Source organism: Podarcis pityusensis (genome assembly GCF_964106645.2).
Source record: "Podarcis pityusensis genome assembly, chromosome: 2".
NCBI classification, from domain to species: Eukaryota; Metazoa; Chordata; class Lepidosauria; order Squamata; family Lacertidae; genus Podarcis; species Podarcis pityusensis.
Window position 1 is genome coordinate 84577305 of NC_138029.1, and position 14123 is coordinate 84591427.

General features: G+C 44.8%; 1 protein-coding gene and 1 long non-coding RNA gene across 6 annotated transcripts in view; one reads left to right on the forward strand and one right to left on the reverse strand.

Moving 5' to 3' along the window:
- Positions 1-361: 361 nt before the first annotated feature.
- Positions 362-6855, reverse strand: LOC308472226. The gene is made up of 2 exons (XR_013983369.1): positions 6305-6855; positions 362-1961 (listed from the first exon to the last, which is right to left on the reverse strand). It is a non-coding gene; the product is annotated as an uncharacterized lncRNA (long non-coding RNA).
- A 49-nt stretch (positions 6856-6904) lies between these two features.
- The window catches only part of FLNB (filamin B), an 84658-nt gene continuing 77439 nt past the window's right edge, over positions 6905-14123 (forward strand). For 2 of the 5 annotated variants that reach the window (XM_080996638.1, XM_080996639.1), the window contains exon 1: positions 6918-7364. In XM_080996638.1, the coding sequence (XP_080852764.1) occupies positions 7073-7364 (292 nt within the window). In that variant the 5' untranslated portion in view covers positions 6918-7072. Of the gene's footprint in view, positions 7365-14123 lie in introns of all 5 variants that reach the window. The other 3 variants (XM_080996640.1, XM_080996641.1, XM_080996642.1) reach the window with 2 other exon arrangements.

Consider the following 14123-nt stretch of genomic DNA (forward strand, 5'->3'; position numbering starts at 1 on the left):
AAAACCCCCTCTAGCATAGATATGAATTGTGGCTATCACTGTGCGTATACCACTTCGCAAACTAGTGAATGCAGAGTAAACAGAAGTTTGTGTACAGCTTAAGTGTATCAATATAATGATAAGTTGGAGGGGCTCTTCCACAACGGCAGTCTATGGATGGATGCTCCTCCAAGGAACATACAGGTTAATCCAGTTAAATAAAAATATCAAACATACACAGATTCAGAAAAAATTGTGAGAACAGATGCAAAAGCTAAGCATAAAATCTAGATATTTGAAATCAGTGGCAGGTAGATTCTATAGCTCCTATGACATACATACTTTCTACTGTTATCAGATCAAAAACTTTTTACTAAGTAGGTGGTTAAAAGAAACTTTATTTACTTTTACTTGCTGATTCCATCTCAAGTCTTGGGTGTTTTGTGTTAATGTTTCATAACGCTGGTTACCAGCAGCCCACACCAAACATCCCTCCTAACAACAGTATAACTATAAAAGCAGTTATTTCCCCCTTTATAGGAAGAACCAGAACAACCAGCCGAAGTATCAAAAGGCCATGCGTAGTCATGAGTTGCAGCTGGCAGCTAGCTGCATAGTTGCCTATAAGCCATTTACTGTGCTCAGTTTATCGAATGGGTGGGCCAGCCCCTTAGTAGGTTATTCATACTTAAAACAAAACAAAAATCCCACCTTATAATACTTTTAGGACAATAGCAAAAGTAAAGTTTAAATTCAGGCACTACCCATAACTGCTCTGGAGTTATTGGAATCTGGAGCAGGGAACCATAAGATGACCCCAACTATCCCTGGGGCTTGTTTCTGAGAGGCAACAGTGGCTCTTCCACCACTGGATGTCACAGCTAGTCTGGCAGGCAATTAAAGTTCTCCGGCACCTGCAAGTCCTTCACTGCTGGTGATGGCTAAGGCCCCAATCCTAATCCCACTTACCTGGGAGTAAGCCTCACTGAATTCAGTAGGGTTTACTCCTAAGTAGGCATGGTTGGGCAGCATCCTGGCCACAATAAGAGATAATGCTACAGTTCATCCACTGATGAATTCTGTTTTCCAGCAACTGCTGGGAACATGAACCTCCCTGCCAGGCTTGCTCCGATCATAGCTCTTTCCATGGCTGACAAGTCTTCCAAGCGTCTCTGACATTTGCATTAGTTTGGAATCTGCTTCTCCCTTCCTTCCCATCTCGGCAGCAAGCCATTGTGCTGTGGCCAAATCAGGATGAGCGGCAAGGCGCTGTAAGTTTGCAACAAACACTCCACCTTGAATCAAATTGGAAAGGCAGGAGCATGTGTCATTCTCACAGTGCCAATGGGAATCTATGAAATATCCACAACATTGCACTGAAGTTGGTTTCCTCCATGACCCAAAACACATTGCTTGGTCTCCCAGCCCCTCTGTCCCCATAAATACATTGGACTTGGCATCAGCTCAGAGGGCACCTCACAGGCATTGCTCTTCGCGGTATTTCAATGGCTGGCTAGGAAATGCAATTACTGTTCCTAACTATCATGATGACAGGAAAGGAATTATCCAAGTATGACATAGTCCCTTTAAATCTCAGGGAAGGGCTTCTGGAAGCACACCAAAAGACACTGCAGATGGGGGCTGCTGGAGTCCTTTCCGCCATGCCTCCCCTAACGTGACATGTGCTGTTTGTGGCACAGGCCACTTAGCCATATGCTATGATGTGTACATCCGTTATCTTGGGGATGTGCCAGTTACATTTATGGCACATAGCTCTTCTTTCCTGTGTTGTGGTTGAGCAAATAGCCACAGTCAGATACACAGTGCTTTTGTGACTAACCCAACCATACAGAGGAAGTTTCTGAAAGAAGAGGAATCTGAGCTCATGATTCAAAAAGCCAGTCGCCCTTACCAATAAATCCGAACGCAGAACAAGCTCAAAAAGGACCAAGCCCACAGCCAGAATTCTTGTGGTGAGAGTCCTGGAGGATAGGAAATTTAAGAACAGTCAGAACATAAATACAGGTAGACTAATATATTTAAGTGTCTAAGCGAGCATTTGGGTAAAAAAATTAGAAGCCTGCTAACTGAGAAGCACAGCAAAAGTCTACAAAGAGATCGTTTATTTCCACTTCTTTTAACTTTCCCCGCCCCATCCCTCTTTCTTTCTAGTGCAGCCTTCCTTCTCTCTCACATGAGCACCCTCAGATATTTTCCTGGGGTGGGTATTTTTCCTGGGGTGGGGCAAAATAAAACATTGAAAGGGTGGAGCAGGCAAATTTCTCACAAACAAAATGAGAATGGTGTTTGCATGCTTTGCCTCAAATCTTAGGTTGCAAAAATGACAAACTTACTTTAGTAAAAAAGCATGAAATCTGGGAATTTGGGGGTTGCGCTTCATTCCAGGGGCACCAAGGAAAGCATGGCACCCATGGGTGGTGATCCCTGCATTAGAACATCCAAACACGGCCCTTGGCTGAAAAGGCAGGTTAATCCTATACACATTTCCAATTAACAGGGGAAGGGTTTGTAGCTCAGTGGTTGAGTATGAAGAAGTTCCCAGATTCAATCCCTTGCATCTCCAAGGAGGAGTGGGAAACCCAGGCCTGAAACCCTGGAGAGCTGCTGCCAATCAGTGTGACCAATCATGAGCTAGATGGGCCAATGGGGCCATCTAGGTATAAGGCAGCTTCCTATTCATTCCAGGCAGAAATGAAAGTCAACGCTTTCCCACCAAGCTAGGGGAAAGACTTCACCCACTGAACTTCTCCTAGTCACAAAGTTGTTAAAGCACTGGGGGGTGAGGGGGGAATCCAAGCCCATGTAGGATTGGTATTCACTTGTGTAGACCACTGGGTGTTAGAGACTGTTCTAGAAGGCTAGAAACTGTTGTAAACTAGTGACATTTTTTATTATTTAAAACAGGAGGCTTCCACCTTGACTGATTTTCCAGCTTGTTCTCTCCCACGCCCTCTCTGCAGCTGGCCACACCTCCTCACTCCTTGGTGGCTTCCAGCTCATCATATCTTAAAGCAGGAGTGCACAACCTTTCGGGGGCACATTTAGAAAAAAACCCCAATGAATTGTTCTGGGCAGCAGAAAACACACATTCCACACGACGAAATCTGGCAATGCTTCAGAACCTTATTTGTGAAAGAGCGACAATGACCAACTCTCCCCAAAACAAATAAAAAACAGACAAAGAAACAGCAGGCAACCACCTGAAAACAGCACTGAAAAGCCTCCTTACACACAAATTGAGAGGAGCAGTGGGCCTTGCCTGAGGGTGCCAGGGTGCCTACAGGTGCCATGTTTGGAGACTTCAGTCTTAAAGGAAATTTACCCTCTCCACACTGACCTGATGAAAGTGGATTGTGCTGTGATTCATCACTGCTTCCATATTCTTGGGGAAGACCTCTTGGGCAAGATGCCCCCAGTGGGCCAAAATTGACAAAGGAAGGCATGGGGTTCAGCTGCAGGCCCTTACTTGGATGTGAGCCTAACACTGCTGCTCTCTGATGTTGATCCTACATGCATGAGACTATAAGGAAAGCCCTGCTTTTCTTATATTTCCTGCCTCTGGCACAGGAGGTAGAACAGAGCCACTGATGGCCATGAATTTGGCCGGTCCTCTTTTAAAGCCATCCGAACAGGCGGCTGTCACGGCATCCTGTCGTGACCTTGGGGGGCTGGCTCCGCTACTCTTTTGTTGTTGTTGTTTAGCTTTATTTTTTTTTTTAAAAATATTTTTTATTGCTTTTTCCCCAAATAGAAATACAAAGTCAATTATACAAAGAGATAACAGAAAAGAAAAAAGAAAAAGAAAAAAGTCATCCTTTCAAAGCATTTTTTCATAACCAACTGGACTTCCCCACGTCTCCCTCACCGTGCGTTCTTTACAATAAAGTTTTTCAGCAAATTATAACCTTATTTCATATATTCTTTTGTTCTTTCAAATACTTGTAGTTTACGTTTAAAATACTTATTTTCAATTTACACTAATGACATATATAATATTCTTTTAAACATTAGTCCTTTCCTTTATATAACTTAGTTTCCCATACCTTAATCTTATTGCTGGAGCTGAATTTCCCTAATCATGCGAATTCTTAACATTCATATAACTTATAAAATTTTTGTAAATAATCTTTAAATTTTTTCCAATCCTCCTCTATTGCTTCTTCTCCCAAATCTCGGATCCTGGCAGTCATCTCGGCCAATTCCATGTAGTCCATCAATTGCGTCTGCCACTCTTCCAGTGTGGGTAAATCTTGGGTCTTCCAGTATTTTGCAATGAGAATCCTTGCTGCTGTAGTTGCATACATAAAAAAGGTTCTATCCTTCTTTAACACCTTCTGGCCGACAATGCCCAGTAGAAAGGCCTCTGGTTTCTTGGGAAAGGTGTACTTAAACACCTTCTTTAACTCATTATATATCATTTCCCAGAAGGCCTTCACTTTTGGACAAGTCCACCAGAGGTGAAAGAATGTCCCTTCAGCCTCCTTACATTTCCAACATTTATTATCAGACAAATGATATATCTTAGCAAGCTTGACTGGGGTCATGTACCACCTGTATATCATTTTCATAATATTCTCTTTCAAGGCATTACATGCCGTAAATTTCATACCAGTGGTCCATAACCTTTCCCAGTCCTCAAACATAATGTTGTACCCAATGTCCTGAGCCCATTTTATCATGGCTGATTTGACTGTCTCATCCTGGGTGTTCCATTTAAGCAGCAAGTTATACATTCTCGAAAGAACCTTGGTCTTTGGTTCCAACAGTTCTGTCTCTAGTTTCGACTTTTCCACCTGGAAACCTATTTTTTTGTCCGACTTGAAAACCTCTTGAATCTGAGCGTAGTGAAGCCAATTTTGCACCTTATTCTTTAATTTTTCATAACTCTGCAGTCTCCAAGTTTCTCCTACTTTTTCTATAATTTCCCCATATTTCGGCCAACCAACCTCCATATTAGGTTTTTTCCGGGCCTTGGCCTCTGCTGGTGAAAGCCACCTCGGAGTCTTACCTTCTAATAAGTCTTTGTATTTTATCCAGACCATAAATATTGATTTTCTAACAATATGATTTTTGAACATTTTATGAACCTTTACCTTGTCGTACCACAAATATGCATGCCAACCAAAAGCATTGTCGAACCCTTCCAGATCTAGGACATCAGTGTTCTCAAGTAATAACCAATCTTTCATCCAGCAGAAGGCCGCAGCTTCATAATATAATCTCAGGTCCGGCAGGGCAAACCCCCCTCTTTCTTTCGAGTCAGTTAATATTTTAAACTTTATCCGGGGCTTTTTGCCCTGCCAAACAAACTTGGATATATCCTTCTGCCACTTTCCAAAACATTCCACTCTGTTCACAATCTGTAGGGTCTGAAACAAAAATAACATTTTCGGCAATACATTCATCTTTATAGCTGCAATTCGACCCAACAAGGAAAGTTTCAATCTTGACCAGATTTCCAAATCTTTTTTGATTTCCAACCAGCATTTTTCATAATTGTCTTTAAATAAATTCAAATTTTTAGCTGACAAGTGTACCCCTAGGTATTTCACTTTTTTTACCACACTTAGTTCTGTTTCCTTCTGAAACCCATCTATTTCTAAAGATGTCAAGTTTTTTCCCAAAACCTTGGTTTTTTGCTTGTTCAACTTAAATCCCGCCACCCGACCAAACTCATAAATCAGTTCTAATACTCTTTTTGTACTAGATTCTGGCTCCTGTAATGTTAAAACCAAATCATCTGCAAAAGCTTTCAGTTTATATTGTTTCGCTCCGACCTGTACTCCTTGTATCGACCGGTCCTCCCTAATCATGTTCAGTAACACCTCCAGGACTGAAATAAATAAAAGAGGGGATAGTGGGATAGTGTTGTTGTTGTTTAGCTTTAAAAGCAACAGCAGAAGAAGGCGGAGAACCAAAAAATTCAAAAGAGAACATGTGCTCCTCTGGTCTCACAGTTGCATAGTTGTGAGGTGATTTCAGCAGATACAACTTCCACAGACAGAAACAAGTATTTTTTCTTATTCAGAATTACATGTACAGTATGCCCCCCTCTTTCCTGAAAGGACCTCAAGGCTGGTTTCTCCCCACATTTTATCCTCACAACAACCCTGCGAGGTAAGATAGGCTAAGAGATAGTGGCTGGCCCACGGTTATCCAGTGTGCTTTGCGGCTGAGTGGGGATTTGAACCCTGGCCTCCCTCCAGGCCCTAGTCCTGGCATTCACCACTACACCACACTGTTGCAGGAACACACCCCATATAGGTGGCGCCATAAACCTGAAACTTAAAAGCCTACCAAATACCTTATGGCAAAGCTTCCATAGATGAGAGCACTATTAATCTTTAAGGTGCCTGTGCCCCAATATTATTTGACATTTCTTTCACGCAAGTGTTATTGGTGGAAGAGATTTGAATCTGGGCATCCCAAAGGAAAAAAGTTAAAACTGGGCGGCAGTAGGAGGTTTCACGGGCCTGAGAAAACCAGGGGTGCAATGGAAGGGGGCTGTCATGCGTTGTGCGCAGCGTCTCCGACGAGGGGGGGGCAGCGTTTTCTTCTTCTCCCCCTCCCCGAACAGTTGTGCCGCTCCGCGCGCTCCGCCCCCTCCCTGGCTGGGGTCCAATCCCTTGGCCGCCGCGGGGTATATATAACATCTCCAGGCGCAGACGGCGCGCAATAGTTCCCCTCTGCAGAATTGTTTGGCGGCGAGCACGTGTGCGCTCCGGAGGCGACGCTGGGCTGGTGGAGCCGGGCGGCTGGGGTTGCCAAGCTAACGGCGCTGTTCCTTCTCTTCCCCTGTAGGTTTCGCCGCTTGTGCACTTGGCTGCGACCCAGAAGCAGCAGCGCGAGGGAGGGAGCCAGGAGGAGGCGGGGCGGCGGCCTCGACATGAGCACGCAGGCGCGGGGCCAGGCTGCTCGCAGTGACTGGAGCGGCGGCGGCAGCGGCGGCAGCGGCAGCTTACAGCCTCAGTGGCAGGAGCAGCAGCAACAGCACCAGCAACATCTCCTCCACCACCTTCCTTCTCCTCCTCCCTTGGGCCGCAGCGACCTCGAAGGCGACCCCGCCGCAGCCATGCCGGTGACCGAGAAGGACCTGGCCGAGGACGCGCCCTGGAAGCGGATCCAGCAGAACACCTTCACCCGCTGGTGCAACGAGCACCTCCGCTGCGTGAACAAGCGCATCGGTAACCTGCAGTTCGACCTGAGCGACGGGCTGCGCCTCATCGCGCTGCTGGAGGTGCTGAGCCAGAAGCGCATGTACCGCAAGTACCACCAGCGACCCACCTTCCGGCAGATGCAGCTGGAGAACGTGTCCGTGGCGCTCGAGTTCCTGGAGAAGGAGAACATCAAGCTGGTCTCCATCGGTGAGCTTGTGGCGCGCCCGTCGGGGCTGGGCAAAAGAACGGGGACGCCTAGGCGGGCGGGCTTCCGCGTGTGGCGAGAGCAGCGCTTACGGGCTGCAGGCTGCCTGAGGGAAGCAGCTCAGTTTCTGCATCCTCGGACCTCTTTAGTTGGGCTTGGTACTTCGTTTCAAACCAGCCGCCCGGGCACCTCTTGTGCCTGGGGGTTACGGCTCAAGGTTTTGGGGGCAAACTCAAACCAGCTCGTCTGTTCGCAGCTGCGGGGAGGTGTCTGAATTCCTCCCGGCGTGAGGAAGGCAGAAGTGGGGCCAAAGCGCCTGGCAGTGGGTGCCCCGTCGAGTTGCCGCTCCGCTAGAGTAGCGAGCGGGTGGACGGGCGAGGTGGGCGCGGCTCTGCTGCTGAGCGTCTTCCTGAGGCGCCGACGAGCCCCCGGGAGCCCAGCGTGGAGGGAGGCTGTGGGGAGGAGCCGCCCAACCCGACCCTCCCGGGGCGGGTACCTGCCGGCTTGTTGCACCCTGCGAGCTTTGAAACCAGCTCGGCTCTTAGCCTACCGCCCGCAAAGGAGGACCCCTAAGCTATCTAGAGCCCCCCCCCCCCTTCTCGGTCTCTTAAGTACTGTTGTAAAGCACGCCGGTTGGGAGGAGGAGGAGGGACGCATGCTCTCTTCCCCCGCCCCAATTAATGGTGTCTCCACCATCTACAAACTGCCCCATCTCCGGGCTCGCATTGAACCGTAAACGGGGCCTGAGCCTAAGCCTGGGAAAGCGGAGAAATGGCTGGCGCTGCTCAGACAGGATTTCCTGAGGTGCCTCCCTCCCAGCAGGTAGAGCCACTTCCTTTTGGCGGCAAAGACTTCGGTTTCCATGCTGGAGGTTTCTGAAGGGTGTGCGCTGTATAAAAGCCCAGTCTCTGATCTGAGACCAGCTTCTTCTCTGCTTTCCTGGGAGAAGCAGGCATTGGGCTGCACTTGGTTCCCGTTAAAAATTAAAGATGGAAAAAGAGCAGCTGCGGGGCTTGTGGTGATAGTTTGCAAAGCAGTGCTCTGCCCCTCAAGTAGCATGTCAGGAAGAAAACCCAGCCGGCCTAATCATTTTATTCTCTGGAGAACGTGGTGTAGCCAAAATGTGCTGTGCTGTTGGTTCTGTGCACTAAGGATGCAGTATATAAGGAATGCTAATAATTCCTTGTTAAATTGTTTTAATACCTTAGCAAGCATTCTAAAGTGTCTGGATTTCTAAAAGTGTGACTGTGATAGTACATCTATTTTGACCATTAGGATTTGACATTAAGACTAATTTGGTAGAGACTATTCACACCTATTTTTTCAGTTGGCACTGCTGTTGAGTCAGCTGTGACCAGGTTCTTGGTTCAATGGGACAAACCGCAAAATGATAGGCTATGTATGGTAGTCTGGGTATACATATTTGACACATCACACCTATAAGGTGTTGTGCACTATTAACTAACTTGTCACCTAACAAAGGGATAGCTGCAGGAAAATACAATCTTCTTGAGCCCTTAAAGACTGACATCCTGATGGTATAAGCTTTCGTGGACTAGCCCACTAGATTAGATGCATGGTGTTATCCTGAGTTGCAGGTACATATGCAGTATGTGTTGTAGAATCAAAGTGTGAAAGGATCTCAGTCATCTAGTCCATTCCTCTGCGAATACAGGAAACTGTAAAACCTGGTTATTGGGACTCCCTTAAAAATTGTCCATGGATAATGACACTCCATATTTTCTTTTGAAGCTGCATTTTCCCAAGCTTACGAGTTGGGAGGTGGTAGAGAGGGAAGATACTAGTCAGCTTCAGTCTAGTCAGAAACAATTTGTAAAGGACTAGATGGCATTTCAGATGCTGTGATTAAAAGGCTGCCAGTGTCCTAAGCACAACAAACTTCCAAGATACAGTTGAACTATAGAATGGATAAATGTAGTCTGATTACAATAGCCATTAATTGTATAGAAAGCTCCGCAGCTAAGTACTGTTGCTTTGACTGTGTTTCTAGTGTTTTTTGTGTTGGGAATCTTTTCTTGCAAAATATCGAACTTGTATTAAAGGAGGGAATAAATAATGTAAAATAGCACTAGGAGATGTTTCTGGATAATATTGCATGGATAGAATGCCAGCTGAAATTATCGAGAGGCTAAACCTGATGCCTTGTGGACACCTGTAGTGTATAGCAAGAATGCAGGATATACTATGCATCTACTAGCAACTGCCCATAATTCCCATTTTAAGAGCAGAAGTTGCAAATGTGGTATCAGTAAAGTGACAAATACTCTTAAAACATTTTCACAAAGATAAACTTAATTGGCAGGGTTTTTCTGGGCAGAGATTTCATCCATTGGCCAAAACCCAAAACAAAAAAACACTGCCACCAAGCAACTTGGTAACCATTCTCAATGATAGTTTAATGCTCTCAGTTGCAGATGCAGCTTTTTTCGAGGCAGTAATGGATATAATTTGGGAGCACTGAATGCTACTCTGAACCTCCAACAGAAATAGTGGGGGCATGAGTATAAAGTACATCATTTGCAAATGAAGGCAGCTTTCAAACTTTTAAAAAGATGGGTTAATAGCAAGTGGTTCTCATAGCCAGATCTTGCTGTGTTCTCTATTAGCAGCCAAGTAGTAGCACAGAACTGGTGTGTTAACAAGCAAAAGAAAATAAAACTAATACCTGCCTGTGGGAGCTGAAATCTAACTTTCTAACAATTGTTGCCCTGTTTGGAAGTCTGTCTGAGTTTTAACTGGGGAAGTAACTTCGGTTCTCTCTGCAGTGGTGTCTCTGGAGTATAGAACTATGTTATGAGCAAAACGTGACCTTGAGTTAGAGACCTGAAACAGAACTTCAGAGACGTCCTGTCTGTGTAAATAGAGTTGAGGCTTCAAGGAAAAGTATAGGAGAAAAGAATGTTGGTTCTCTGTATGTAACCCATATGTTTTGAAGCACGGAAACCTTGCTGAGCTCTGAATCAGACTCCTTGTGGGAAAATACCTTTGACAGCTGTTGCAAACTTGCTTTTCCAGGGATTACTTCACTCTGATTTCTTTTCAGTTTAAATATTAACAGCAGAATATTGTTGGTGCATAGCGCCAACAGAAGTAACAAGCAGAATAATGTGTACTCCTGCAACTAGTGCTGCTAGTTTCAGAAACCCCATTAAAAACTGCTGTGGTGGGTGGGGGAAATTTTGCCTTTCACTAGACAAGGCCCCGCCCGTCCTGTACTGCCCCTGGGAGATGGCAAGCTGCCTCTTACAAGTTGGTACTCCAATGTCTGGGCAAAGTAGGAAGTGTTAGGCTCCTGCATGTGTGGATTACAGTACATTCTATGTAGCAGCCATATATTTGATTCTATCAGATTTATTGCAACATGTTTTAAGGAAAGTTTCTGAAATGTGTGCCCTGGGTGAGCTCAATGATAGCTGTGTTCTTCCTCCATTGTTGAAGGAAGTACGCCTTTGAATATCAGTTGGTGGGAGTCATAGGTGGGGGAGAGTGTTGTTGTGCTCAGGACCTGCTTTCAGATTTCCCATAAGCATCTGGCTGGCCATTGTGAAAATAGGATGCTGGAGCAAGTGCTCTTCCCAAATATCCCGAATTCTCCAAGCTGCTTTAAATGCTAACATGTCATGTCACCTAAAGAGAGGCATAAACTTATCTTCGGGCCAGGGAATAGCAGAGGTATAATTTGGTGGCGGCATCATTTTGATACATTCCAAAGGATTAGAGATCAAAGGATCAAGCTTTGCTTTACAGCTGCTTTAGCTTCACCTCCTGTGAGGCACAAGCAGGCTGATGGACTATCCTCCTCCTTGTAGGTATTTTGTCACTCATCATGGGACAGGAAGGGTCAAAAATTCCTGTGTGGTCTTGGAAGGCATTCTGTGCCATAGCTAGAACTTGAACACGAAATTCCATGCATGTTGCCTCCCAAGTTAAATCTCACTGAGTTCACTGGACTTTGCCCAGGTATAGGATTGCAGCCTAAAGCAAAGTAGGGGAACTTGAGAATCTCATGAAGGTTCCACCAGCATGCAGCTATACCTCTGATTCAGTTGCTGGAATAGGTTATCTTATAAAAGAATCACCTTGCTTGAAATAGGATTGAGCCTCAGTGTGATCTATAAACTTGCAACTTGTTAGGAAGTTCTTACTGAAATCTTAAGTACAAACAGCCCTACTAATTTTGCTCCAGGTGTTTATGTTCCTGAATCAGATAAAATCTGGCATTGCTATGGATAGCCCTGTTCAGCGGTGCTTAGGTCTAAAATATCACATTTCAAATATAAGTGCATTACAATAATCTAAAGAATACCTTATTTTGTCACCCTCTTTCTATATTACATTGCAATACTGAAACCTTAAATATTACTGCCGCAAACCCTTCCCTGAATGATCATCTCTCTAGTGTAATGAATTGTTCTCTGCTAAACCGGTAGTGGTAGCTGGAATTTAGACTCTTACTTAGTAGCATATACCTCAATATTGAAAGCTGCTTCAGTCAACAAGAGACATATGAATCCTTTTTTGGAAGATGCATAGTTAAGCACCTGTATTTTGGCAGTTAACATGCAGCTAATGACTAGCTATCAAATTTAATAACTGATATTTTAGTGAACCATTTTGGTTCATTTGCCCCAAGCAGGTTCCAATGTAGCTTTCTTCTTAGGCTCACAATTGGGTTGCAAATGAAAGTGTAAGAAGTGGGAATTGATCCAAACTTTTAAAATTGTGATTGCTGTGTGATTGAGAGCGCCACTCCTGAAGTACAGGTTATGAGTGTGCGCCTCATTCGGTATATATTGCCAGATCTTTGTGGGAATTCTTTTCCTTCAGTAAACCTGGCAGGTTTTTTCATGAGCAATAAAATCCTAGTATATCGCCTACACTACACTCCTTAATGATTCACCCAAGTGAGCAGTTGGGTTGCCTTCAGTCTTGAATAATACAAACTGCAGCACTGAATGCAGTGGTCTGCTGGTGGTAGGAGATGCAGTTTGGTTTAATGGCAAAGGCTCAAAGGAAACATGGAACCAAATGTCCATGAGCACTAGTAGACAAAATCATTTTTATTGTCCTGGGTCAGCTTGGAATTCAGAAGTCTCCTAATATATTCCTTTTTGAGTACCGATTGTAATGTGTGCATAAGTGGAGTGTGATGGTCTCTTCCGCGACTGATCAGGGATTGGATCCAGACTTCTTTGATCAGAGTTCCATTCTGATGATGCTTCTGCCGATGGAAGGGGGGAGCTATTTCCCCTCCCCAATGCCCCTGCCCCTGCCCCTGAAGCCTCTATGCCCCTGCCAATTGCTCAGAAGGATTGGGGATCCTTCAGAATGCTGTAGGCTGCAAGCAGAATTGGTGCAAAGGTCTTATCTCGCCTCCTCCAGTGAAAACCTCCATTGGATTGGACAGCATGTACCACAAGCAGAAGGTGCCATTGCATTTGCAGAACTGAAAGTATTGATCCAAACCATAATCTTTTACCCCCATCGTGTGGTAGAGGCAATAGCTCTCTGCAACATAGGGCAGATAACTTTTGAAGTAGAAAAGCACTACACCCATGCTGACTCAGTTCAACAGGAACACTGATAAGCAGTACTCAGATGTCACTATATGGAGAAATACTGAACCAATTCGTGCTAGACATTCAGTCATGCAACAGTTGTACTATTTATCAGTGGCTCACTAGGGTGTGTGTTTGGGTGTGTGAATTGAGTTGCAATTAGTAATGCTATTGAAGCAACTTCCTGTCTTCATGTTGCAGTTCAAGGAACGAACCTGTACTCGACTTGGGTTTTTTTGGGTGGAGTAGTTCAAATGAAATGTTTGATTTATGGGTTTCTTTATATGCAGTTGTCTCTGTGAACAGAAGTAGTAGCTTTTTAAATAGAGAGGGTGGTTTCACTGCTGCCAGCTAATGTCCACACCCCATGTTTATATATACTCAAAAACCTAGGTAACAGCTAAGCTAGCTACTGTTATGCAGCAATAATTGGCTGTTTTAGGATGTGGGGCCTAGAAACCAGCATGTTTCTAGTCTGTACAATGCAGGAACATACCTTGTGTAATTGCAGACTCACCCCCAGCCTAGTATGATGTTCATACTGTGGTAATCTAGTTTCCTCAGGCAAGGAGCGGAGTGATGAAAGTGTATGCCTTCGAATCCTCTTGACAGTGGTTAATGCACCCTTCTCTGGTCAGAGGAAGATGGCGTAATACTTTGAGCAACATTCCAAAAAAGCTTTCTGCCATATCGGGCCCCAGGGTTTGAGTGCCATTGCCACCCATTGAACTTGAAAAATCCAGACCTTCAACACAAATTCAGTATTGTCCTTTCTGAGTGGCAATAGTTTTATAAGGTCTTGGGCCGAGAGGGCTTCCCCAGTCCTGCAACCTGAAATTTCTTGCCTAGGGATGCTGATGATTAGAATTTGGGACTTAGTCACACAAAGCATGAAGTGCTGGGAGTTGTACAGAAAGCATGCTTGCCCTTTAGTATAGAAAAAAAGAATTTTTCTCTCTCTGCTTGTGAGTTGATAGCTTTGTTCAGGTTGGTGTGTGCAAAGAGGCTTTGGTTGCAATTAAAAATGACTCTGCTGGGTGAAAATGACATAGAAACCTCATTGGCAAATCTTGTTTTGGAGTGTGTGTGATAGTATTGGAACTACTGGTGCTTAGATTGTAGTCTTTAATCTTGAAATGGAAGCTTCTTAATGTACTCATAATAAAGGGTGGCATTGGTAGC